At 51.3% G+C, this 27,378-nt stretch overlaps 1 protein-coding gene across 1 annotated transcript in view; it reads left to right on the plus strand.

The window, feature by feature from the left end:
- Positions 1-26,472, plus strand: part of BCAS3 (BCAS3 microtubule associated cell migration factor) — a 628,358-nt gene extending 601,886 nt beyond the window's left edge. Inside the window, exons 26-29 of the mRNA XM_047833397.1 lie at positions 2,020-2,187; positions 13,582-13,647; positions 22,154-22,244; positions 25,668-26,472. Of these exons, the coding sequence (XP_047689353.1) occupies positions 2,020-2,187; positions 13,582-13,647; positions 22,154-22,244; positions 25,668-25,704 (362 nt within the window). The 3' untranslated portion in view covers positions 25,705-26,472. The remainder of the gene's footprint in view (positions 1-2,019; positions 2,188-13,581; positions 13,648-22,153; positions 22,245-25,667) is intronic.
- The last annotated feature ends 906 nt before the right edge of the window (positions 26,473-27,378 follow it).

The raw sequence follows: 27,378 nt of genomic DNA on the forward strand, positions 1-27,378 counted from the left end.
GATCCATCCTGACCCTACTTGATGGGGAGAGACGGTGGTACAGGGCAGCTCCCCATTCCTGGGTCCTACCTGACAAGCCGATTCCCAGCAACCCCGTCCCAAGGTGGGCCTCTTCTTGGGGAGATACATTTATAGATGTCTCCCATTCTCCCAGCACCAGAAATCTACCCAACAATTAGGCAAGAGATAAATCAAAGCCAAACTTGGCTGATGACATTCAGGAGCCAGTAGTGACCCTTGCCACACATATAAATCCCAGCCGGCTGGCCAAGGGCCTTTGTCTGGTCAGAAGAGCTCGGGATTATCTGGCCCTCTTTGCTGATGTATGGAGTCACCGGCTGTCGGAGTGTTTACTAACGGTTATCACCTCAATGCTTTGGCCATTATCAGAGGCAGGGCCGCCTGCCGGGGCCGGGGCTCGCACCCTCTCTATTACCACCTGTCATTGGTAGAGAGTGTGTGCTGACGCTGCCCAGTCCTGACCGCCTAGGAAAGATAGTTTCTGACGGCTGATCAAAGAGGAGAAGCAAGGCCTGATAAAAAGTGTGTGTTGTGCGTACTTTTAACTTTAGGAAACATTGGCATTTGCATTTTTTCCCCATCTTCCTGGTGCTGGCAGGAACCAAGCCCAATAAATGCAGTGGATTCAGTTACCTAATCACTGGGAAAATGGTATGTGCTTAAAGCAACAGAGCATGACGATAATCTCCTTCCAGGAGAGAGTAGATGAAATAAGCTTTCACAGAAGACTTGCTATATAATAGAGTAGAATAACTTAAATTTCTACTTTGAAGTGATCGTGCATGTAAAATCTAATCTCAGCACCGAACAGAGCACCATGTACTTTTTGGAATTGGAGAGCAGCTTCAGATTAAGGAAAGATTTTTGCTGAAGATTCTATCACCCAACTGGCATCCCCCAAGTGGTGCCCCAGTTGTACATATGTCCTTGGGCAGCCAGGAGACTATATGCAGTAGAGTAGAATGAGTTCTGGATTGAGGCATCAGGTGATCTAAGTCCTTGAACCAAGTGTGTCACAAACTTGCTGTTGGATCTTGGGCCATTACTTCTCTGATTCTCAAATGTCAAATGAGGAGATTGTGCATAAGTTATAGAATATAGTGGTTTAGAAAGCTTTAAAAAAATTTTTAAGCTATGTAACCCCTCTTTAAAATGAACTGTGGTGGGGGATGCATGGGGGGCTCAGTCAGTTGAGCATCCGACTTTGGCTCAGGTCATAATCTCACAGTTCATGGGTTCGAGCCCCACGTCATGCTCTTTGCTGTCAGCCTGTCAACACAGAGCCTGCTTCAGATCCTCTGTCCCCCTCTCCCCTCCTCCTCCCCCACTCATGGACTCTCTCTCTCTCTCTCAAAAATAAACATTTAAAAAAAAATGAACTGTAAAGGGAAGCCCTATTATGTCAAAGAAAAGTAGAGGTGTTGTGGTTGAACTTGGCAAGGGGGTTCTCTGCCCTTGACCTGTCTCTGAAGCAGTCCCTGAAGACTTCAGAGGACCCCTGTAGCCCCTAAGGAAACACTTTTTCAAAAACTTTTAATGTTTTTATTTATTTTTGAGGAAGAGAGAGAGAGACAGAACGCGAGTGGGGGAGGCAGAGAGAGAGGGAAACACAGAATCTGAAAACAGGCTCCAGGCTCTGAGCTGTCAGCACAGAGCTGGACACAGAGCTCAAACTCAAGAACCACAAGATCATGACTTGAGCCAAAGTCGACTCTTAACTAACTGAGCCACCCAGGGGTCCCCCTAAGGGAACATTTTAAAAACCACTAGCCCAGTGATGTGAAGGTCTTTTTCTGAATGTCTACACTCTCTGATCCACTGGCATGAGCTGCCTCATTCTGCCCTACACATGTTTCATGGTGTTCTCTCCTCCATCCAGCTTGTAGAGGAGCTGAAATGGGCCCTGGGTGGGGAGGGGAGCTGGTGGTGGGCAGCCAGAAGAACAGTCCGCTCTCTGAAAGCACGAACTCAATGTCAGATGTCCCATGTGTGCCACAGGTACCTTTGACCGGAGCGTGACCCTGCTAGAGGTGTGTGGGAGCTGGCCTGAGGGCTTCGGGCTACGGCACATGTCCTCCATGGAGCATACAGAGGAAGGCCTGCGGGAGCGGCTCGCCGATGCCATGGCAGAGTCGCCAAGCCGGGACGTTGTGGGATCTGGAACAGGTAAAGGTGGCCTCACACTTCCAGCCTGACTTGGGCGTGACTTGCACATGTTGGTGTAGACCTTCTCTGGCAAGAGAGGGTATGTGTTTGTTTTAACCATGTGTTTCTTTAGTTAGCACTCTGATTGCCATTGTTTTCGAAGCTTCTGGTATCAGGAAAGCCTTGTGTAAAGGAGTTCCCAGTGGAACTGACCCCTCCTACATGGAAGAATACCTAAAACATGATGTCATGAACACAACTGTATTATGTGTGGCTCCCCGAAGGACATCTTCTCCAGGGGAAGGGACAACCATGGAGTCCCCAAGTTTTCAGCAGCCCTAAGACACTGAGTGTGAAGGCAGGACACCTTCTGTCATGCCTGAGGCTTCATAGATTAGCAAGTATCAGGGGGGCCTGCTGACCTGGAGAGAGCAAACATGAAGTAGGCAAGGCTGGTTTAAGCTCCCAGACTGCTTCTTCTTATGCTGCCTTTGCCCTCGCACTCTTGCCTGTGACAGGGCCCAGAAGCTGGGGCCCAGGGCAGCTTCTCACACCAGAGAGCAGTCAGAAGAGCATCTTTCGAAGATGGGTGAGCCCTGTCCCAGCAGCAGGCATACACGTGCACACACCCACACATGTGTGCACGCACACACGTATACAACATGCAGTTAGGAAAGACCACAGTTCTTCCATCTCCACACAATTACAATACAGCCTGCCTCTCCTTTTTTCCAAAGCGCCTCCTCATTCTAGATATCAGTGCTGCTAATGCCTGCTCCAGCCCACGTTTAGGCCCAAGAGAAAGACTGCACAACAGGCCTCTTCCCCACTCCCTGAGGTCAACAGGAACTTCCTACTGGGTCACGCAGATCCTGGCTGTGGGCCCTCCTGCTCTTGCTTGCCCGAGGCCTCTCAAGACTGTTACTCTTGACCGCCAACGTTTCCGCCCCTGCTCCACATGCCTACCTGGAAAGAGGATCCCAGCCAGGAGAAACTTACAACCGTGGGACAGGAATCAGAGTCAAAGCATTTTTGGCAGGTCTTGAAATGCCTGACGTCATCACACTTCTTCTCACTTCCATGTGGCTCCTCCCTCTCCCTCTCCCTCAGATAGTTGGCAGTTGAGCCTTTCCCTCTCTTCTTCCCTCCCATTCAGTTCTCCTGCTCCTGCATGGAGAGGAGAGAGACCAAAGCACTCCCATCTCCACCTGCACAGCACCAGCTCTGGGCCTGCCCACGGTTCTTGTGCACTGACTGGCAAATGCACAGAGCGGAGGCACGAAGGGGAGAGAAGGTCTTTGTCTGGAGATAGAGAAGTACCTTACCAGGCTGTAGGAGACAGCTGTCTCTGAGGGCCAGCCCCCTTCCACATCCACTTCTTCCCTGGAAAGAGAGGAGGTGTGGATCTCGGAAGTGGCAACAAGCCATGTCCCATTCCGTCGCGCACACGCATGCACACACGTGTGCGCACCAGCACTCCACCCCGACATCCAGCCCTCCGGTTTGTGGATAGCAGCCCGTTGTGCCATTGTTCTACCTGCATCTGGAGGTGAGGCACGGCTGTGCCATCTGCGGGGGCTCCGACCCCTTTTTCCTTGGAAGCCGGTGAAAGGGAGGAGGGCTTTTCCCTTTCCGAACCTCCTTGTAGCACCACCTTCCCTCCTGCCAGCCCCTGCTATGTAAACCAGGGCCTGGCGTCACCAGACTCACTCCCTGGGAGCCACCCTTGCAGGGAGCAGCTCCAGGGCAGCCCTCCTCAGACACGGCTTGGGGCCCCTCAGCACCAGCCAGCCAGCAGTTTTAAAGGTGCGTTCGGCCAGAGCTGGGGAACTTCAGCCTGGCACAAACAGTAACCTGAACAAAATTGGCAGCAATTCATCTGCCAGACAGCTGAGGGATTCAGGAGAGTCTTGTAGCCTTAAGCAGGTTTGTGAAATAAAAAAAAAAAAAAAAAAAAAAGGAAGAAAAGAAACGAGAGAGGAAATTAAAACTGCATGACCCACCGGTCAGAAAATAGGAGATGCCCTTTTTGGGCAGAGGGATTTCATTTTCCTCCCCAAACCATCACCAAAAGAGATTCATTTGGTTTTCTTTGATCATATTAAATGTATCAATTTTTTTTTAATCTGCCTCTATTTTAACGTTCAATAAGCAAAGCAGATATTATGGAAATTAGCTTGTTTCCCCCTGTCTTTGCCGAGAATCACTTTTCACATTTTGCAACTCCAGATGAAGTATCACCTTGGTGGTTGAGCCCAGGGCCTTGGAAGGGCAGCCCAGCACACCCAGAAAGAGCCTAGGAAGTACAGTGTGACAGGGGAGAATTTCCAACAAGCCACCCTTTGCCATAGCAGCCTTTCCCTCTCTCTTTTCCCACAATCTTGCTTCTCTCAGTGGCTCATCGGATATACAGATAAGGTGACATTAAATATTTGCCTGTGTTAGGTACTCTGAGGCACCCGAGATGATCAGTCCTGTAAAGCCTTCCAGCAGGCACTTTGTGTAGTATAGCAACCACGACCGATGGCCTCTTTATCAAGGTATGAATGGAACATGCCCTGTGACCCCCAGCACCGAAACCCATCCTATAGCCTGCCTATTATACAGGCTTAGCTAGTGATCTGCTGGGAATTGTTTCACAACCAGTCCTCCAAAGGGAAGCAGGAAAGCCCCGCTTTGTAGCATTTGAACATTTCTGTAGCATAAAAACTCACATTAGGGCCAATTTCACACTATCAACATGGTGTCAGTAGGCTAGCTGAATTCCTGAACGTGTAACAGTCAGCTGGCTCCAGCACCCCACTGGCAAGCTGTACCGTGGGCAAATTAATTGTCCCCAAAAGTAAAGCAAAACTTTTTAAAGCCTTCCTGTTCAAAGAGTGGTCTTCCAACCATCTATACCTGGGGAGCTGGTTAGAAATGCGTAGACTCAGGCTCCACCCAGACCTGCTGAGTCAACACCTGCATTTTAAACAAGAGCTCTATGCATGTTTGAGAAGGTCTGTTTTAAAACATGGATAACCTATGAGGCAGGTGTTAGTTCTGTCCTCCATGAGGGCTGCTGACCAATTAGTCTAATTAGGTCAGACCTGTGATCTGCAAATCCGCCCTAAAATAACTGGCTGAGTTGCTGTCTTGCAATATCATCACACCCCTTGTCCCTATAACCCTTCCATTGTCCCCATTCAGCAAAACTCCAAATCAAGGTCAGTCCAACTCCGCTCTTACCCTTACGTTGCTGAAGAAGAATCACAGATTGTTCAGATTAGCACCTCTACAAATTTCTGGCTCCTACTCTCCAGTGAGCCATGGGAGGCCTTCTCTGTTTTTCTAGTGCTCCTCCTCTTATTCTCTGTTGGTGCTCATCTTTTGCGGCAGAAACCAGCACCTAGAACAGTGTCTGGCATACAGTAGACATGCAGTAACTATTTACCGAATGAATGAATTCTACATTCAACCTAGATGTTAGCAGTTCTGCTGCTGTGGCTTCTGGCCTGGTTTCATTCTCCTGACAACGCCACAGATTTCTGGTTCCTCTAAGAGTTTGTTCTATTTTTTATATTTTCCCTCCATTTTTACTGTTTATTTCATACAGTGCATATGATCAGTCCATCATTTTTTTATGTTTATTATTTTTGAGAGAGAGAGAGAGAGAGAGAGAGAGAGCATGAGTGGGGGAGGGGCAGAGAGAGAGGGAGACATAGAATCTGAAGCAGGAGCCAGGCTCTGAGCTGTCAGCATAGAGCCCGATGCGGAGCTTGAATTCACAAACCGTGAGATCATGACCTGAGCCGAAGTTGGACGCTCAACCAACTGAGCCACCCTGGTGCTCCTCAGTCCATCTTTTTTTTTTTTAATGTTTATTTATTTTTGAGAAAGAGACAGAGCATGAGCTGGGGAGGGGCAGAGAGAGAGAGAGGGAGACACAGAATCTGAAGCAGGCTACAGGCTCTGAGCTGTCAGCACAGAGCCCAACTCAGGACTCAAACCCATGAGCCATGAGATCATGACCTGAGCCGAAGTCGGATGCTCAATCAACTGAGTCACCCAGGTGCCCACCTCAGTCCATCATTTTGAAATCAGTCTCTTTCCTTCTGCATGGATAGTATTTCAGACTCCCCCATTCTCAACTCTCTTAGCCCCACCATCTTGTCTCTCACTCTCAGTGAGAAAATAGTGGTCATTGTTCAAGAAATATCTTGACTTAAAAAAAAAAAAAAAAGAAGAAGGGAAGGGAGGGAGGGAAGAATCTCTTGCTTTCATGCACCCAGACCCTAACCATACTGTGACCACCTCATGCTCCCCCTGCCTGCAGAATTGCCCAACCACAACAGCTATTCTCCCTACAGTCACCACTGGTCACCACTTTACCTCAACACTGGCCTGGGAGCCTGGCCCTGCGATCTTGAGAGGCTTTCCTGTGGCTCCTGTTCCACCACACTCTCCCAGTTTTACTTCTGCCTCTGACCACTTCTCAGTCCCCTTTCTGGGTTTTCCTTCTCTGTTGGCCTTAAGTTATTTCTCAAGGCACTATCTTGGCCCTCTTCCCTCTCCCTCACTCAGTACAAGGCAGTCTCCTCTGCTTCTGGGGCCTCAGATGCTATCCACAAACTGTCTCCAAATAATCTCCAAGTTGGCTTTCTCTCTTGAACTCCAGAACCATTTATCCAGCCACCTACTGACATTTCCACATGTCTAATTCCTGAACTCCTCTCCCCCAGCCCTGTCCTTCTCCAGGACCACCCCATATCACTGCATACAAAGCCCTTCATGACCAGCCACTGCCCTCTCTCCAGACCCCTCTCCTGTTGCTCTGCGCAAGCTCCAGCCAAGCTGGACTCCCCGGAGGGTCCCCAAGCACACATGCTCTCTCTGCCTGCCAGGCCCTTGCACATACTTCTCCTCCTGCCCGGAATGCTGTCTCCCACATCCCCTCCTCTCTCTATCACCCCCCCTCAAAATGACCTGACTAATTCCTGCTTAGCAGACATTCCTTTCAATATTGCCTTTTCTAGAAAAATAGAATTTTTAAAATAAGCATAACATGTACGTACTCCAATTGTTTTGAGTCTAGGTAGATCTAACTTAATACCAAAAAAATCTTAATAAACACCTGGATACATATTAAGTGAATTTTCTCTTTAGACTTTAACTCTTTCCATCTTTAGCTAAACCTTGTCTTTCTTCTTTGCTCTCTCCCACGTCCAACAGCAAAAGCCCCAGGCCTCATTCACAAGTCCTGATCAGCTTGACACATCTCTGTTTGCAGGCAGCCTCCTTTTGCTGCTGTTGACCCTCAAGAGCTCACTAAGTCAGCTCTCAAGATCAAGAGGGACTGTCTCTTCCCCCTGACTGTGGCTTCCTGCAGTCCTGGGAACACTGTTTCACTCTCCTATACTATCACAGCACTAAAGGTAGGAAGGAGGCTCCATCTCTTTCTGTCTACCGTGTCTTCAGTGAATTCTGTTCTAGTCCAGAAACAGTTACTCTAGAAGATCACACTGTGGGCTCAGTCTTTGCCTCTTACCTTCTGTACATACATTTACTTTCTTACCAAACATGCAAAGCTTTCACAAAACAATATTATAAGCAATGCATTCTAGTACTTTCTATTTTCTTTTTTTTTTTAAGAATGTGGTCATGACCTACTAAACGGACTTCACAATACATCAATGAATTTCCATCTATAGCTTGGAAGCCAATGCGCTAGTATATTCTGCCAAATCCTCTGAGTTCTCCTATATGTATATTAATTACTCAGCAGAAAAGGCTCTAGGATTATTTTCAGCAAAAGCTCTTCCAAAGATTTGTTAGAAATTAGTTTTACTTATTTAAAGGGCTTTGCCTTTTTTTCCTTCTTACATGAAAAGCACATTTTGAACATTGTACACAGTTGTGTTTTTTTTAACTTTTATTTATTTTTGAGACAGAGAGAGACAGAGCATGAACAGGGGAGGGGCAGAGAGAGAGGGAGACACAGAATCTGAAATTGGCCCCAGGCTCTGAGCTGTCAGCACAGAGTCCGACACAGGGCTCGAACTCACGGACCGTGAGATCATGACCTGAGCCGAAGTCGGACGCTTAACCGACTGAGCCACCCAGGCGCCCCTGTACACAGTTTTCAAATGGTCAGAAGAAAGTTTCAGTAAGTTAATCAACAAATACCTGATGATTACCTATGTTTTACAAAAGAGGAACTAAGAGCACTGTGTGTGTGTGTGTGTGTGTGTGTGTGTGTATACACATATGTGTGCACATGTGCACCCTCATGCTAATAACCATCTTTCATTTCAGGACTATAGAAATTAATGTAAATAATTAATGTTAGCCATTGTTAATGGAGTTGACCGGTTATGTACCCCAAAACAAATAACCCAGAGCATTGGCCCTTCTATCCTTCCTCTAGGATTAGCTTTTCCAATGGGTCTTGAAACTCCTGCTCGCCCCACTGCTGACAGCTGAGAACATTTTCATGCTAAGGCTGCATTTCCAGTAGGGGCCCTATTAGCCCTGTCCCATCTCAGGGTGCCACATGATCAGGGTGCCATCGGCAGACCACAATTGCGGGCATGGGGCAGTGAATTACTTCTGTTATCTTTTAGATGCTCCTACTCTCAGGAAAGTACTTTCATCCAGGTAACTTAGCCAGTTGCTTAGGTCCTTTCCTTTGCTTTACCTAATTGGGCCCTGGAATTTTTCTCCCGTTACAGTACATTTACAAAATGCTTCTTGTGTCTCTCTCAACGACCTCCTCGGTGGGCCTGCACCTTCTTCCATGGTTGCAGTGGACAGGCAGGCTCTCTATAGACACCTGCTGGTTTCTCCACACTAGGCTGGGCACTGTGGGGAAGAGGTAAGGCATGGTTCCTACCCTCAGAGAGGTGAAAGCTCCAGAGGAGGCAACAGTGAACTGTGGGGGTGTTCCTCTCTGGCTCCTATCCCCACCTGCCCACTGGGGCCCACCTCGCAGAGCTGGACCAAACAGAAGTCTAGACTGGTCCCCTGCCCACAAGCTGTGGTCTTTCTAGGATGTGAAGAGCAGGATGAACAGATGCCATGACTGTTGAGGGTGGGGAGAAAAGAGTAAGTCCCCAGAGACATAGGAGCACCCAGACATAGAGCCTAGTGCCATCGGCAGGCCACGAGCACTCTTGCTGAGGGTGGCAGGAAGCAGCCATTGGGACTGGGGGTGGCGGGTGGCTCCGGCAGTGGTGGCATTGTTGGTATTGCTATCTGTGCCTCAGTTCGGTGGCAGAGTGCCTGTCCCTAGCTATTTGCCACTGGTAGGAAAGGCCAAATCTGAGAGTCCAACTACTGCCATTGGGAATAATTTTTTTTTTCTTTTCAGTGGCATTTAGAAACCCTCATCAAGAAATGGGGGAAGCCTGTGACCTTGGGCAAGTTTCTTTCCCATTCTTCTCTAATCCCATGGGTGAGGGAAACCAGTAAATGTGGTAAATGTTTGCCCTCCATGTGTGTTGGGTCCTGGCCGCTGGACTGCTGTACTGAGCACTTTGTGTATGGCGTCTCACTTCCTCCTCTCAACAGTTAACAGCCACACCTCCCAAATGGCCTCGGTGTTCCAGACTCTATGCTAGCCACATAAATCACCAACACCACCAGGTGGACGTTCGTCTCTCCAACTCACAAGAGAGGAAAGATTAAAGATTTGAAGTCAGACATAACTAAAAGATATAGGCTCAAAATGAGACGTCAAGGAAGTGCTGGAAGCCCAGCCTCTATAAAGTAGTGCAATTAGCTGAGCTGAGTTTTCTTCACTCTGGTGTTAGAATAGTTATTTCATTAAGGGTCTTTCCCATGGACAATAGCATTCTCAGGGGCAACCATGGTTATGGTGTTCTTGGCGTTCAGACCAAACCTCCTTACAGGGGTTTCCTGGACAGAGGACATTGTTCCGAGGGTGGAGGGAGGGCCTCTGAGACCGGGTGGTGGTGCTGCAGTCCTGGCCAGATGTGCCTACACCCTTGCCTGCAGGTGAAGGTTGGGTGGGATCTCCCACACCTGTGGGTCCTACCTATGACTCTCTGTCTGGGATTTCACACACAAGTTGTGGTTCCAAACCCACCCCCACCCGCAACTGTGAATGTTTATTTCTACCCCAGGTAAAGATAATGGGGGCCCTTTAGTGACCCATCAGCCAACTGGGCGCGCTTCTGTTCTCCATGGGTAACAATATTGGGCAAGGGCCTATGGTACTGGTTATTTTAGTCATGGTTAGAGAAGTGGAAATAAGGTTGCACATGTGTATGCAAATGATAAAAGTTGTTCATGAGAAAGATTTGTGAAATTGGAATCTACACAAAACAGAAGTAACTTTGTATAAACTTGACTCAGGAGATCTAGAGAAACAGGTCTGTTGAAATTGTTTCCATTGTATGCCATGCATTCACCTCGTCCAAAAAGTAAGCAAGGCCGAGGTTTAGAAGCATCAGCTGCAACCTCACAAGAAGTGAATTAAGGCCCAGGAACATTAAATAATGAGACTGTGCTCACACTGCCCAAGAATTAAAAGAGACAGAGGGAGGGAGGGGGGGGAGGAGAGGGGAGGGGAGGGAAAGGGAGGGGAGAGGGGAGGGCAGGGGAGGGGAGGGGAGGGGAGGAGAGGAGAGGAGAGGAGAGGAGAGGAGAGGAGAAGAGAAGAGAACAGGGAAGGGAAAGAAAAAACAAAAAGAGATAACTAGGAGGAATTTAAGATCCCATCAGTCTCACTTGGTCAGAGGGTATTTCAGTGACCCCCGACCCTTTACTCAGAATAAGAGGGGATCCCCAGAAGAGGAAGGGGTCTCTCACCTTCAGGGCCTGCTCTGTCTTCCTGTCTCCCTGTTTGCAAAGTGCCCAGGGCCCACATTCCAGCCTCGGCTCCTTTCTGTGAGATTTCAAGTCTTACCGTACTTCCTCACCTTACTTTCCAACCTGATCTCCCCCTTGCTTGCCCACAGTAACCCCTTATTCATATTTCTTCACCACCACCACCTTCGTGCAAACAAGCTCACCTGTCAAAACCATCCCATTGTCTGCCACACATGTGCTGCTCACTCAGCTGTTAGAGTACCCTCCACCCTCCCTCTCTGCTCAGTCACTTTTTTAGACCAAGCTCCGATCTCACCCCTCTGTGAAGCCCTCCCTAATTATGCAGCCAAATGCCCTTTCTCCTCTGAACTTCTGAACCACCTTCTCACTGGACACTTGACCCTGGACAAGTCGTGTATGTTGCCTTTCCCTTTAACTAGCAGTGTCTGATTCCCTTCTACGTGCCACTGGGGGAAGGCTCAGCTCTGGTGGTCCCTTCAGCTCCCTCAGCCATACTGCCCATACTGCTTGTCTTAACCTAATTCTGGTTCCTTGGGCTGAGTCTGATTCATATTTGTTACCTGTAACCACCAACCTCCTCATTGCCCAGCATCCAGCACTGGGACAGGAGCCAAGCTGAGCCCCAGTGAATGTTTGTTGAATGACTGCATGGGTTTTTATGGCTCCTAAGAGGTAAATGAAAGCCAGCCAGAGCAGTGGGAAAAATTACTGTGTTTAAGACACACTTGTTAGTTTCTGGGCAGTCATCAAATCTGATTCTAGGTAGACAGCTTCTTCCTTCCTTCCTTCCTTCCTTCTTTTCTTTCTTTCTTTATTTCTTTCTCTCTCTCTGTCTCTCTCTCTCCCCCCATCTCCATTCTTCCCTTTCTCCCTCTCTCCTACTTCTCTCTGTCCCCCCTTCCTTCTCCTCCCAAGACTGCTAGAAGTCCAAGGCAGAGACAGAACTATAATGGGAGCTTAGGGCTGAGAGGCTTCCCTGCACATTTTTCAGTTGCCCAAAGTCTACTTTGAATTCTTTAACCAAAGCACACTGTTTCCTATCAACAAGGAGGAAGTGCCAGTGTGGCTTCTTTGGTGAACCTTCAGAGCCCCCTTTCCAGGTATTGCCCCCAACTTGGAGGCGGGAGTCCCTGTGGAAAATGTACAGGCTTGGACAAGCAGGTGGGGAAGGGTGGCTGCACCCCCAGATGAAGGCCCTCCTCTGGAGACATTAACATAGGTAAATGGTTAACAAAAGGGAGTATTTCTCTCTGTTCTTCCTCCTGTGCCAGAGAATTCACCTTTAACCATTGACCTCTCTGTGAGGTGTGAGATCTAAACAAAGTTGAACACAGTCATGGATCGTTAAGTACCCATCTTTCCCTCTGCTCCTGCCTCTGCCTCCTCAGAAGATGGTCTGAGGTATACGGACCACCCCCCATGTTTGATGACTGGTAACAGAGGAGAGACACACATACACACAAACACACAAAAAATAACAGTTGGAAATGACCCTCTGACCCTTTCGGAATCCAGATCCTCACTATACCAAGAAGGACAAGCCATGCCAATCTGATTGAACTGAACAGAATGAGACATTTCCAAGTACCTGTACCAGAATGAGTGGTCTAACCTCTGACATTTGGTGATTTATTTCTCCTTGCCCACTTCTCTTTGAACCCCAACCCTACCCCGAGGCAACTGCGGGGCCCACTGCATAAGCCTAAATTTCTTACTTTTCTGCCAGAATCCTCCAGCACCAGGCTTCACAGACCTCCCCCAATTCCCCCAACATCTTATTTAGTATAGCTTGATAGCTTGCAATTCCACTCCTCTGTGGGCTTAATTAGGTTTGGGAAGAATCGACACCCAGGTTTTTCATTTGTGTAGGGTGACTTTTTCCATTCTGTGTCCTCCCTGTGCTCATTCTACTGGCATGTTCCCATCCTCTCTGGGCTCCAGTTGGCCAGGACCAGCATGCCGTCTCCACTTTGATGTGTACGTTGGTGCTGGCCTCAGAGGTGGGTTGGGAGAGTGCGGGCTAAGCCTGCCGGGGTCCTGCTTACATCTGGGCCTGGCTGGGTCCTCGGAAGGGTTGGAGATTCTTTGATTTCACACTTTGTTCATCCCTAAGCCATGGAAAGCTGAATATGAGTGTACAGTTCATGCCTTTGAGCGTGTTCTCCATGATCCTTCTCTCAGCAGTCCAGCCACACTGCCAAGCAGCTTTGAACTTCAGGCCTGGTTCTACCTCCGTGGACCCCAAGAGGAGGAAGAATGCTTGAGGGGCCACCCAAAGTGCTGGGTTTACCTCCACATCTTTTCCTGCCCCCAGGGCCATGCAGCAGGCAGGAATGTGGGCACTCGGTAGGCAGCACTGGGCAGGAGGAATAGAAGGAAGGATGGCAGTGGTTTAGGCTCGTGAGAGATATAGGTAAAAGCCTGCATGTGTTCTTCCTTGGAACAGACCACAAACACCCCCTGCAGAGCTCTCAATGGTCAAACCAGATTCTGATACCTACTCTCTTTGGTTTCAGCTCTTGCTGCTCTCTCAAAGGTCCATTTCGTGATCCTCTTTAAAGAAATATTCTATTTTCAATACAGACACAGCCCTTGACGTAGCAGTAAAAACCACCACCCCCGAGAGACATGTGGCTGTGAAGTATGTTGGTATGTAACCTCCCGTCTTTGCCTACGTGCAAGGCTTTGTCCCTCAAGAAGTTGCCCCTTTACCCCCTGGTGCTCAGGCTTCAGGAGGCACTGAAACAAGGGCAGGAGGTCAGCACAGACAGGAGGTACCTTCTGGCAACAGACTGGTTTGGGATGGGAAGTAGTTGCTGTTCTTCACCCAACAAGAGTTTCTTTGAGACCCTCGTTCCCAGCCCCCCACTTTTAAGATGGAAGTCAAATTTTCGGATTCTGCTGTGCAGAGCAGAGAGGTCACTAGGCTCTAATGCATTTACCATTGACTGCCCCTCTTGTAGTGCGTCTATTAGTGAGTAATTTGATTTGTACCTATTCATTTGCAGTCCCTGCAGGAGCCTGGAGCTGGCCCCTAGTATAATTGGTGCTGTCTCTATTTTTACATCATTAGATTAGCCCCGACTCCTGGCCACTTGTTGTCTGCGCTTGTCTGTCCATTTATACAACCTAATGTAACACAAAATTCATTACTGATCACATTACTTTCAACTCTGAAGCCAGCCTTGTGATAAACATTTGGTTAACCCTTCCCTGCCCACAGGAGGGCTGACAGAACAAATGCACTTCCACTCGACAGGCAAATCAATATCTTAATACACCAAAGTGGAATTGCATTTCTAGATTTGTTATTCCTCCTGGAGGAGCAAATGGAAAGGCTGGTCTGAGCTAGCTGAATTGAATAATGAATAGAGCCCCGGCACCAGCAGCCAGTCTGTGAACAGAGCACAAAGGCAGACCCGGCATCCACCCCACTTTTTCGTCTGGACGGGTGGCCCCACAGCAATTAACTGAGACTCATGCTCCTCCCGCAGCCATGGAGTGTGGGTGCCAGAGCGCAGGCTGGGACAGTAGGGATCTTGGCCCCACTGTCATTCTCTTTGCTAGGCTTGGCCTAGGACAACTGGCTTAAGTTTCCTTAAAACCTTCTCCACTGATAGGAAGGCACCAGACTCATGGCCTTGGCACTAATGTCACCAAGAAACTAATTAAATACATTACTAAACGAAAGTTTACCATTTGGAAAAAGATACACAAAGTTATTCCTACTTAGAGTGAGGTCAGCAATGTTGGGATTGTGTGTGTGTGTGTGTGTGTGTGTGTGTGTGTGTGTACGTGTGTGCACAGGTGCACCAGTCCCCAGGATGAGCATTCTCTGGCATGGAAACACCACATGAACCTGAAAGGGTCCTAGTTCTCTGATAGAGATGATGGTGAGGACTCTAGTACAGGACCCTCTAACACAGGTCTCATATAGCTCTGTTTAATCTAGAAGATTCTCCCCTACACCACCCTGGTTATCCCCTTCCCAGCCCCTGTTTGTCTTTGGGGCACACCCACTATAAGTCATTAGCTTGCAGGACAGCTTGTTTCAAAAGGGAAAATATCCCAACTTATAAAGAAACTCTTGTAAAGCCTATACCACAAGGATTAGAAAAATAGGCACAGAGGAAGTAGAATGGAACCCATTACCATGAAAGTCTTAAATCCCTAAGTTTAAAACTAAAAAAGCCATAAACAGAAGATACCAGGTTGGGAAGGGGAGCTAGAAAAGGCAGCGTGTTTAGGGGAATTCTGCTTGAATTCGGGGAAGTCCTGAACAGGCGACTTAGGAGAGGCATCGAAGCCTCAGATTAGTGGGCCTCCTTCCTGTTGAGCAGGCCACCTTCCACCTTTGAGGACTGCACCTTGGACCCTGTTCAGAGCCTCAACATGCCAGAAACAACCAGCAATCCTGGGAGACATAGAGATCCCAGGGATTCTTTGAGAGGGCTCAGCGCTGCTCGTGGCCTTCTCCATTCCTCCAGCATTCCCCGTGCCTCCCTCCTTTGTGTGTGGAGGAGGGCCAGGGGCAGGGTGTCACCTTGCCGCAGTCCCTGGGCTGCAAGCTGAGAGTTAAGAGGTACAGGGGGATTGCCTCACCCTGCCTGATGGTGGAAAGCTCCATTTCCCACAGAGGGACTAGAGGGCCAAGCCAGAAACTTTGGAGACTCTCAAGAGCTTCCCACTGTGAGGAACTACAAAGAGGGGATCCTCGCCTCTAGTCAGTGAGAGGACAGGGGTGTGTCCTGGCATAGCCTGGGTAGACAGCTGCCTCCTCACCCCTACCCAGCCCACAGCATACTAACTTTCTCAGTTGCCAGCCTGCTGCTTTGGCCTCAGCTGTTAATCGTCTCAGGTGGGTAAGTGGGCCAGTGGGGGAGAGAGGCTTCGTGTAGCCCCTGCCGGCCCAGCCCCTTTTTAGCTCTAGAAATCAGAGCACAGACCTCTGGTTTGCAGAATGGGACAGACCAGTGGCAGGGAGGAGAATGAGTCGGCCGGCTGGTGGGATGAGAGACTGATTTCTTAACCTTGATGGAAAGGGGGAAAGCCACATCTTACCAAACTCTTCCGCTGCATCATAGAGAATTTAATTATGTTTGGACATTTGAATGAGAACCAGATGTGGCTCTGGCCCTTCAGGCCAGCAGGGTTCAAGGAGCTGCGTCTCTCCTGTGGTCTGCAGACCCCTGTGCTGTCTCTTAGCCCTGGAGGGCTACTCTTTGGGAACACCCTGCCTGGGAGCTCGGTGGGGTCTCCTGAGCTTCAAGGCTGGACTGTAGGTGATAGGCAGGTCAAGGCTAGGTACCAAGCACTGGTTCCACTAGAGAGTTTCCAAGCGCTGTGTCGTCCTGGTAGCCATGCTGAGTGGGCATGTTTGCAGGGCCCTCATTAGCACCCTCACCTACCCCACACGCAGACACACACACACAAAGAACTCATGTCCCAGTACCTGGTGGGGCATTCTCTACCACCAAAGACACATCTCCGAACTACCCAGGCCTGAGTCTACCTTAGATGGCGTCTACCAAGGCTCGGCCCCCAAGATTGTGTGTGACCTGGAGCCAGAAAGGCCTTTCCAGGCCCTCTTGCATGGGGAGCCCTTCTCCAGGGGTCTCAGCCTGCTGAAACACCAGAGATGGCAACACTGATTTTCCAGCCAAAACACCACTGCAGTAATAGTGATCTCTTACACGTGTTCAGTGAATGTTCTGCTTCTGAGAGCCCCATCACATTCCTTTCTCTTTAGAGCCTCACACACCCAGTGAGGTTGCCAGAGCAGCTCCTCCCCACCCCCCTGACAGATGCTGAAGCAGACAAGGAGTGAAGTGACTCGCCCAGGTCATTCAGCACGTGGGCGGCAGGACTGGCGCAAGAGTGAGCCCTCCGCCTCCTACTCTTCCTTCCTGGCATCTATAGCGGGGTTCAGTGCAGAGCTGTTCCTGGAGTGTGGCTTCAGCCAGATTTACCAAATACCTCAAAAACAGGGAAACATGAGCCAGGTCCGCTCAGCCTTTGCTGTCCCCATGTAGAATAGGTTGTGACAGGGCAGGATTTAAAGTTATAGTAACATAGTGGTACTGAGAGGGTCCCTGAACATGGGATACTAGTCCAGGTGGTCTGGGTGGGGGATCCTGCTGTCTTGTGCTTTGAAGCCAAGACTTAGGAAGGCTTAGGTAATGTGGGTTTCCTGGGATTGGAGTGTGGCAGCATTTCTGGTTCAAGTCTTTCCCTACCTGGGATTGGTTGCCTCATCATGGCTATTATTTGGGGGGACCTGGGGAAAGGCTCTAGCCCCCATCCAGACCAGCACACCTTCTGGCTCATACCCCACATACTGCCATAGCTCATCAGCTGTTCAAAGGCTGTGAAGGAACCTGGGGTCAGGCCATGAGCTGCTCTGTTGTAACTCAGATGTTCTGTTCTCCACTCTCCCAATACACACACACACACACACACACACACACACACAGCCAGTTCCAATGGAGAGAGGGGGCACAGGATGTGGTAAGAGACTGGTCTTTTGAACATGGATCCTCCCTCCTGAGTCTTCCTCATTCCTCAGGCCTCCCTCCCCCGCTCTTTCTACTTTTATTCTCCCTTCCCCAACATTCCAGCATGCTCAGCTCCTGCCACCCCCCTCTGCCTACTGGGCCCACCAGGAGTTTGTGAATCTAGCTACCTCTATGCTTCCACGTCATGATATTAATGCCACACTGGCCTGCTGTCATGAGTAGCCTTCCTCTTTGGCTACTGGAGGGAAAGGGCGATGAGGAAGAAAGGTGATGTGCCTTTTCCCCATTTTTCCTTGACGGAGGCTGTCTGCTTGCCTAGTCTCCTCAACCATCATCCTTTCCACAACTTTCCACAACTGACCACAATCTTCCAGGAGCCAGTGGATGCCTGGGAGGATCTGAGGTCTTCCCTAGACTTCAGGTCTCCTGCACCCCAAACCCTAAGGTTATTAGGCACATACATGGCCCCAGTGGCTAAGGGAAATAGTTTGTAATCTGCTGAGCCAAAAGCACCAGATATTTACTCTCATTGTTTGAAACTGAGGGGGGGGGGGGGGGGTGCAGAGCAGGCCATGTGGTCCTAGCCTTGTTCTGTGGCTTTCTGGGCCTCAGTACCTGCAGGGGTCAGGGACGAGAACTGGGCAAGGGGGAGAGAAAGCACATTTGTGGGAGCCCTGTGGGTTGAAAAGGACTCCAGCTAAGAAGGACGCACCTGCCTTCCCACAGGCTGTGTGCAGTCAGGTCACCAGAAGTATGTAACATCAGTGGGCCAGGGCTCTGCACTCAGCATAGGTGTGAGGCCTGGAGGCAACCAGGCCAGAATTAGCCCTGTTTCTTCTCTACTCCCAGATTTCATCAGCCCAAACCAGGACTCCTATTATCTGGATGTGGAGGGGCCATTTCATCCTCAGCTTCAAGAAGCTGCCCTACTTCCTTCTACAAGCATACCTGGAAAGGGGAGGGTGACCTGTGTCCCCCAGCCCCATCCTCCCAAGATGTCCGTGCCGGTCTCTTGGCATCTCTGCCAGCCCTGCAGCCTGTGGGGTTGCCAGAGGAGGAGAGGAGCCCGACACGGCAGGGTGGGCCTGGCAGAGGGCTGGGGAGAGGGAAGGTATGGGGGAGGCAGCAGCCTCCAAGGTGGGCATTTCTGAGTGTGGAGAAAAGCAAGGCCACTTCCTTTACCTGCTACCCTTTCGTCCTCCTCAAAATTGCCAGTGCTGAGGCTGGCTCCAATCCAGAGAGTGGTCTCTGACAGGGCTGTTGGGGTTTCTAGAAACATTTGTAACCAACTCCCTCTCTGTCTCTGCCTCCCTCAGCCGCACTCTGGAGGAGAGAGCAGTAGTTTCCAGACCCAGGACTGTTGTAAGACAAGCAGCCCAAAGCTGTCTTACACCGCTGCGTGGTTGGCATCCAGGTCATCTCTCTGGATTCCACCATCGGGAGGCTGTCAGTCCTGCTCAGCCCCACAGGATGCATTCAAGACCCCTACCTGCTTAACTCTTCTCTCTCTGAGTCCCAGTTTGCTTGGTCCCCAGCCTGTTGGTAGGCCGTGGCTGACCAAGTCGATTGCTTGAGGCAGACCCCATTCGGATCCATCTGCTGAACTTGGCAGCAGTCCAGTAGTCCCCTGGTCTCCTCTCCATATATCCCATCCAGAGAAGTTCTGAAAATCTCTAACTTCCCAGTCAGAGCACCACCCCCTCCTGCCCACCCCAACCTCACTTCCCAGCCAAGAAGGGGATTGGAATATTTCTGTTTGCAGACCTCCTCTGAGCCAGGCAGTGGGCAGGATAGGGCAGTTTGGCTGGCTATTCTGGGTTCCGAGGCCACCCACGCCCCTGGGGTGCCACTGAGCCCAACCCAGGCAAGGGGCTTAACCACAGGCCCTTCTGATAGGGAAGAACGGGAAGGTGGACGCAGGAGGGAAAAATCAATGCATGTCAGCAGGGTTGGAAATTTATTTTCCAGCTTGGAAAAGGGTATTTACAAAGAGGCAAGGAGGGAAATGAAATGTGTAAACACATATCTGCCATCTTCCTCAGCAAGCCATTTCTTGATTAAAAAGAAAAAATCCTTCCCAAGCTCCAGTGGAGGGCGAGCTGCTAGGGCCCTGTTTGGCAGAGGCACCTGCTGGAGAGGGAAGACGAGAGGGACCCAGAGGATCCTGTGGACAGTCACAATCACTAATACAATTGCAACAATAATAGTAACTCACATTTGCTGGATGGATGCTTTAAGCACTTTGTGATGCACTCTACCTGCATTACATTATTTAATTAAATTCTTACAACCACACTATGAAACAAACATTGTTGTTCTCATGCACAGGAAACTGAGGTACAGGAGATGCTGAATAACTTGTCCAAAGTCTCCCAGGTGGCAGCAGGCCGGAGCCTGTGCTCTTAACCATTTCCCTAAACTGCCTCCCCACTCTGGCCAGACACTGCCCCTCCCCTCTTCTCAGGCCCCTGAGATTGCGGGGTGGGGGTGGGGTGGGGATGGCGGTGGGGGGAGCCTTGTCCCCTCCCACTGCCAGGAGTGGATAGGCTGTGGGTGCAGGGTAAGACTCTGCCCTAAGGTCTAATCCTACTCCCACCAGCCTCTTGGGTGGTTAGCTTAGGACTGAGCTGTGTGGCTGCAGCCAGGGCCCAATAAAAGTGCTCTGCTAATCCCTTTAATGAGCAGCATCGTGAGGCTCTAGGTGTACAGAATAGGGCTGGCTGCTGAGCACAGCAGAGGGGCCACTGGTAGATGCTGCTGCTTTTGTGGTGGAGGAAGTGCCAGGGCTGCCTGGAGGCTGAACCAGGGGTCCCAGGCGCCCTCTTCCCAAACACACACACACACACACACACACACACACACACACACACACACGGTACTGCCCTCATTGACCCTGCTGGATCCCAGAAACAGGCCTCCCTCTGAGTCCTGAGCCTTGAGCTTTCCACAATTACCCCCCACCTACCAGAAGCCTCAGGGGCTTCCCTCAGAGTCTCTGATTGGCCAACTGACCCACTGCCATCCTGCCTAGAAGAGGCCTGAAGAGGGTAAAGCCCAACTATCTTCTCGACCTGAAGTCGGGAGACTTCACTCCCAACCTTCTACTGGGATCCCCTGCCCACCTGGGCTTCCCCAGCTCCCCGCAAGTCTCACCTAGTACCTGTCCTCAGCGTTTTGCCCCCTCCCAGGAAATGGGGGAACAAAGACCATGGCATTTAGTGGGGACCTTTGCCAAGGGGCTGCAGTATCCTCCTGTGGGATGAGGGAGTGAACTACCACAGAGACTCCCTCATTCTGCACGGCCCAACCCCGGGTGGGCCGACATTTGCAGCCAGCCAGACTCCTGCCTCCTCACACAGACTAACCGTGACTCCTCCCTAGGTCTCCTTTGCATACATGCCCAGGTAGCAGAGTAGCTCTCTCTGACAAGGGCAGCCACCTCCCTGCCCCCTTTGACACCTTTGCATTTTGCCAGACTCCAGGTGGAATGGGAGCAACAAGAGGCTTGAGCATTCCCTTTCCTTCACTTATTTCTCGAGAGCCCAGGCACCTCCCTTGTAGTTGCTGCTCATCCCATTGTGCCCCTATCCCCCATGACTTGCCCATCCTGGTCATGGCATCAAGGGGCATCTGTGGATAGTAGGCCCATTCTCCAATGAGAGCCAGTATGGGAATGGGTGGGCACAGCCAGCGGTGGGCATTGGGACCCAGTCGGTGATGCCTGGAGTTGCCAACATCTCCATCCTGGGGCCAAACCGGCACCAGTTCTCTCTCAGGGAGACTGTATACCTAGAGCCGGTGGCCTCCTACTCTTCCTTGGTTTTGCCGTCTGTAAGATGGGGAGACAACCACCCAACTCCCCGGCACACAGGGTCGCTGGAGGATGTGAGGGCACAATAAGTTATCTTCTCTCTCAGTCCAGCAACTGGTCTGGGAACTATTCCTCATCCCCTACTGTGCTTTGAGGCCAGGGGAGCAACCTCTCTTAGAGCTGGCATTTTCCCACTGGCCAGAATCTGCATTCTTCTAAGCAGAGAGGCTGCTGGGAGTGATTTCTTAGCCACCACCACCCCCCGCTCGACAGAGCCCCCAGCTCCCCTCTGCAGCCCTGGCAGGTAGCTGGTGGACTCTCCCCACAAGCTCACCTCAACTTCGGCAGAGCTGCCCAGAACTGGGGACTTGGGAATGGGGAAGGAGGGCAGCAGCCCAGAGGCTGGGCCCCGGAGTCAAAAGGTCTGGAGGTGTCCCCCAGAACTCTGCAGGCTGCCTTTGTCTCCTCTCCCTCTAGCAACCTGCCCACATGGGGTGTCTCCTGGCACCCTTCTCTCCCCTTCCCACAGCTGCCCTCATGCTCTGTGTGCAGCTCCTCTCTCCCCATCCCCCCATGCCGAAGGGGGTCTCCACTCTGTCACACCAGTTCCAAATCTGGGACCCTGAAGACTGACCGGTCCTCACTCCCCTACACGTGCATGTCACTACCCTCCTTGACTGCAGGACTTTGCTGCAAGCCTGCCCTCCTCCCAGCGTGACACCCCACACCTCCTCACTCCTCCTCCACCTGCTTGCAGAGATCAGTGTACTTCTCAATCGTTGTCCATATCTTTTCCAAAAAGATTCCTCAATGCTTTTCTTTTCAAAAGGGAAAAAAAAAGGAAAAAAAAAACAATGCCAACAGCCCAGCGTCCGTGAGCAACCCAACAGTAACAAAGCAGGTGTTCGGGATGGAGGAAGGTAAGGCCACACATTTCCATTTGCCGCTTGCTCCTAGGGCTGGGCGGCCGGGGTAACTCGAAGGTGGGGGAACCTGTGTGCAGCCCTCTTCCACTTGCTCTTCCGCACACACTCATTGCCCTGTCTCAGTGAGAAGAGAAAAGGGGGTTGACGGAACGGAAGGCATATGGAAAAGTGCCCAGGTCCAGCCCGGCGCTGGCTCTTTCACTGATAGTCCATACTTGAGAAGAAGCTCCCGACTCCCCTTCCCACATCATTCATTCAAGAAATGTTTTCTGAGCACCGACTCTTTTCCAGGCCCAGTGGTTGGCATCAGGGATACAGAGATAAGGCACAGACCCAGCCCCTGAGAGGCTTTCCCCCTGGATGGGGACACACAGTGTGAACAGATGGTGCACAGAGTGTTAGAGGGCCTGGGGCAGAAGGAAGTACAGAGCACAGTGGGGTCTGGCCAGCTCTGCAGGACAGCAGGACAGGCTCACGGAGGAGTAGACACATGTGCTAACCTTTGGAAGATGAGTAGGTGTTCTGGGGGCCTGGGGAGCCTGGGAAGGGTTTTTCAGTCAAAGGAAATTGCAACAGCACAGACCCAGGGGCCTGAGGCAACTTGGAGAGATCCCAAAACTGCACAAGTTCATTACTTTGGTTCTTCAAATCCAATAATGAGTGGCATTGGTGAGGTGGGGTCTCAGGGGCAGGTCATGAAAGGTCATTTTTGTAGTGCTGAGTTTAGGCCTTATCCTGAGGACTATTGGGAGTGATAAAGGTTTTTAAGCAGAGAAAAAGCGAGATGAGGTTTGTGCTATAGACAAGCCATTCTGGCTTTGGTAAGTGGGATGGACAGCGGGTGCTGGAGGTTAGAAGGCCAGTAGGGAGTTCTTGAAATTATCTAGGTGGGAAGTGCAGGCCTAACCAGGCAGCGGCAGTGCGAGTGGAGAGGAGGGATGAGGCTGGAGGAGATTGACTGGGCAGAGCTTGACCACCCGGGATCTGGGGGCAGGGGAGAAGCCTGCCCACTCCCATCTTACCCCAGGCCTAACTGGTGAAGAGAAAATGGGAGCCAGGTGGGTCAGGCTACATCTGGCCCCCTAAGAATGGCAAACTCATAAGTCCCTTTAGCAACGGTCCCTGCACTGTCACATGATGGGATGAGGTGTGAGTGGGACCCCTGGAGCTGCCGAGGGGGTTGCCCTTGGCCAGTGCCAAGAGGCAGTGGGGGTGCTGTGCTTGGTCCTGGGCTCCAGTCTCCTCAGTTTCCTTGGCAACGTGGATGTGTCAGAACTTTGCATCAAGAGCTATGGGCCTGTCCCCCAGCTCTGGAAGGGGGCCAGCCTTCCCTATACTAGTGGCCATTCCTGCTCCTTCATCTGGGGCTTTCTTGCTTAGGCTTGGTGTCCAGATCCTAAGGAAGCCCCTGCTTTCCTTGCTACTGCGGGTGCTCCTCTCTCCTGCCCTCCTGGCCCTGCCGTTAGCGCCCCCTAGTGCCAGGATGGCCGTGGATGAGGGCAAGGGTCTCTGAAATCCAATGGGGCCTCAGAGATCCCCCACACGCTCCTTGGCTTGCTTGTGGGCAAAGAAGGGAACAAAGGAAGCTTTCTTGGAGTCTGATACTTCCATGCAGAAATTCCAGGGTCTATTCTTTGCTTTCCCATCCTGTCCCTCTCTTGGCACATGGTCTGTACTCCCAAGTTAGGGTGAGACCAGAGAACGAGTAGGGAAAACAGAGCTCATGCAGTAGTCACCTGCCTTGTTTTCTGTCCATATGTAGATAACTCTTGATGTATCCCAGGGCCCCTGGCCCAACAGGGAAGCCAGTGCATCTTGGAGACTGGGACCATCATCGGGCCCACAGCCCCCTCCTTCCACTGCCCCCTATCTGCTGAGAGGTTCCAGTGTCCAGTGCACCCTTCCAGCCTGGACCCGGGCCCCAGACATGTCTATGCAGCCTGAGGGCCCCTCACGCCCAGGTACAGGTGCCTGCTCTGAAGGCACACTCTCCCACCCCATTCTGTGGTGGCTGCGGGGTAGCTTCTGTGCTTTGGGGGTGACCTATAAAGAGTGGGAGTCAGTGGTTAGTGCCTGGATGGCTGCTGGTGGCCAGCCCAAGAGTAAAGTTCATGATTCATTCCCTAACCAAAACTAGCTGTGCTGTGTGTGTATGATGGCAGGGGGCCTGGGAGCAGGTGCAAGCCGGAGATAAAGGTCTCAAGCCAGACCAGACAAGTATAACATTCAAGCACACCTTGCTGTTCCAAGTGGCAGCTTTGGGGTCCAGAGCTCCCGGGGTGGACGGTTAAGATCCTCTCAGTCCCAGGCAAGTGTACCTTGGAAGAAGAGAAATTGCAGGTCACCACATCTTGGCTTGGGGTAGGCTCCCAGAGTCTTCCCAGGTATGTGTGTGCCCGCACCTCAGAGCCCACTATGAGGGACTGAAAGGGGATAGAAACCAGCCGCTTGCAAAAAACCAAGGTGTAATTCCTTCTTCCTTTCATTCAGCACGCAAAGAAATCTATTTCCACCCCACCTGCTCCAGTCCCTATCTTAAGTCAAGAGATGGTGGTGGGGACAGTTAAGGTGCCCACCACTCAATGAGATAGGGCCAGTTGCCCTATCTAAGATGGCAGCATGGCTGTGCTGGGGCCAGGGAAAGGGCAGTAGAAGGGGTTGGAGCCTCCCTGCCTACTTCCCAGGGCAACCCTGAGCAAGTACATTCTGAGGGGCCTCCAGGACACTTGAGGGATAAGAGGAAGGAAGGAAGGAAGGAAGGAAGGAAGGAAGGAGATACTGCAGGCAAGTAGGGACCTTCCCTCCATTGGAATAGGCCCCTCTCAAACCAGGCATTCCCTCCTGCAGGGAAACAGGACACTTTCCAGGAGGTGCCAAAGATGAGCCAAGGCCTGGCCAGCAGGCAGATTGGATGGGTCAGAATATGTGAACAAGTGAGTTGCTAAGCCAGGGTGGAAGCTCTGGGTAACAGGCAGGGCCAGGGAGGAAAGGTAGGGACAGATCAGGCAGGAAAGCTGCAGTCCTTGCTGTGGTCTATCTTTTCTCCTGCCTAACCAGTAGATGCAGGACTGGAGCCACTTACGGAATTGGGGAGCATGCTGGCTGAGCATGAGTATGTGTGCAGGTGTGGGCACACGTCCCGTGTATGGCAGTGTGGTCCAGACAAATCAGCAGGGTGGCCATACTTCTGGCCCAAAGGGGTTCCCACAGTGAGGGAAAGACTGTGGCCTAAAACTGGAGTCTCCTAGCCAAGGGAGCTTCTCCCTCCTTCGGCTGAGCTCCCTGTGACCTGAGCTGCTGCCTGGTGCATCTGGGGAGCAGGTGGAGATCCCCCTCCAGGCAGACAGCCCAGCCCAGGGTGTGCCCCTTCCCCCAGACCCACTCTGACCAGGCCTGGTCCTCTCCTCTGTCTTGCAGAACTACAGCGAGAGGGAAGCATCGAGACTCTGAGTAACAGCTCAGGCTCCACCAGCGGCAGCATCCCAAGAAACTTTGATGGCTACCGATCTCCACTGCCCACCAACGAGAGTCAGCCGCTCAGCCTCTTCCCTACTGGCTTCCCATAGTACCAGCAACCTGCTTCTGACTGGCCGGCCCACTCACCTGCTGGGGGGAGGGGGAGAAGCCCCCCTCGTGGTCCTACCCTTCAGTCTCTGCTCCTCTTTCACCAACCACCTTCCCCAAGCTTAGTGACAACAGCCGCCCACCCTCCCTGGATGGAGAAGAGACCCTTCTCCAAAGCACCTTGGCACACTCTGACCTCTGTCCCCCATCAGTGGGGCTGTGGCTGAAAAAGACTCTGCAGAAGTTCCGTCCCCTCCTCTGCACATGATGTCCTGCATTGGATCCGCTTTTGTATTTTCTAACCATACCCACAGGGGGCTTGGGAGGAGAGAGAGTGGATGGCCCGCCTGGGCATTTTGACCCTGAGCAGACAGCTCTAGCCCACTCCTGGCTATGATATGCACTGCCCAGTTTCCCTTGGCCAACCTCCCTTTGGCATAGGGTAAACTGAGGCCCAGAGTATCAGGGAAGGAGGAAGGAAGGAGAAGCACCCCCCCCCTTCCTCTTTTCTTTCCCCTTTGGCTCATGGGAAGGATTTGTCTTTTTTGTCTGTAAGCCCTTTTACCCTGGTCCTGTACTGTTGAGTGAAGGAAACCGTGGTTACCAAGACCCTGTCAAAAAGTGCACGTCTTGTCCAATAAATCACGCTGCAATTGGTGTCTATCCCTGAGTTGCTGGGATCAGGGTCCTCTCCAAGCACCGAGCAGAGTCCTGTGGGCCTGACCATGTGTCCCTGCTTCCAGCACCCCCTGCCTTGATGATACGAGCAATTGACTGGAGAGTCAGTGGGGGGGGGGGGGGGGGGGTAAGAAGGAGGAGAATATTTGCTCTGCAATTTGGGTAGGGCCTGATTTAAATTTATTCTCCAAATTTCTTGCCTGTTACCAGAGCAGGTAGTTCTGGAGGCACCACAGGCCTGGAGCCTCCCTGGCTGTGGCAGTCAGGGCCAGTCAGGTCCTCGACATGGGCTAAGGGAGGACTGCTGGAGGAAAGACCCTAACCTTATCTTTAAGGCGGGCACTTTGTAATTGCTTCTTTTTTCAAACTCAGAAGGTGAAAAGTTAGGTGTAGGTAGGTCTCTTGAAACGTGGCTGGAACCTTGGATGACAGGTTCCTGATTTTGTTCCCCTATCTCTTCCCAATTCTGGACCTAAAGTGAATGGCAGAAAGGAGACAGGAACAGCAGGAGCAAAAAAGGGTGTTGAGCATGAAGGAGACTAATGCTAGCCCTTGTTCCCCTCTTCCCTGAGAACCCAGAAAAGCCTGGGAGGTTTGAAGGAAACCCACTGAGCCAGGTGTGGTTTGGGGTAAAGTTTAATGTAATGGTTGCAGATGAGTTGAATTCACAAACAAGCAGGGATCCCCATGCAACCATCCAGCCAGAACTGGAGCAGCATCTAGAGGCTCTGCTCCTTTCACATGCATCCCATCCAGTCCTCACAACTGAAAAGAGACTTCATCCTCAGTTCCCTCCACCGGGTCAGCTGGGCATCTTGGGAGACCTCCACCGGGTCAGCTGGGCATCTTGGGAGAAGCGGGACCTGAATCAAACTAGGCTCTGTAG

Source organism: Prionailurus viverrinus, chromosome E1 (genome assembly GCF_022837055.1).
Source record: "Prionailurus viverrinus isolate Anna chromosome E1, UM_Priviv_1.0, whole genome shotgun sequence".
In the NCBI taxonomy this organism is placed as follows: Eukaryota; Metazoa; Chordata; class Mammalia; order Carnivora; family Felidae; genus Prionailurus; species Prionailurus viverrinus.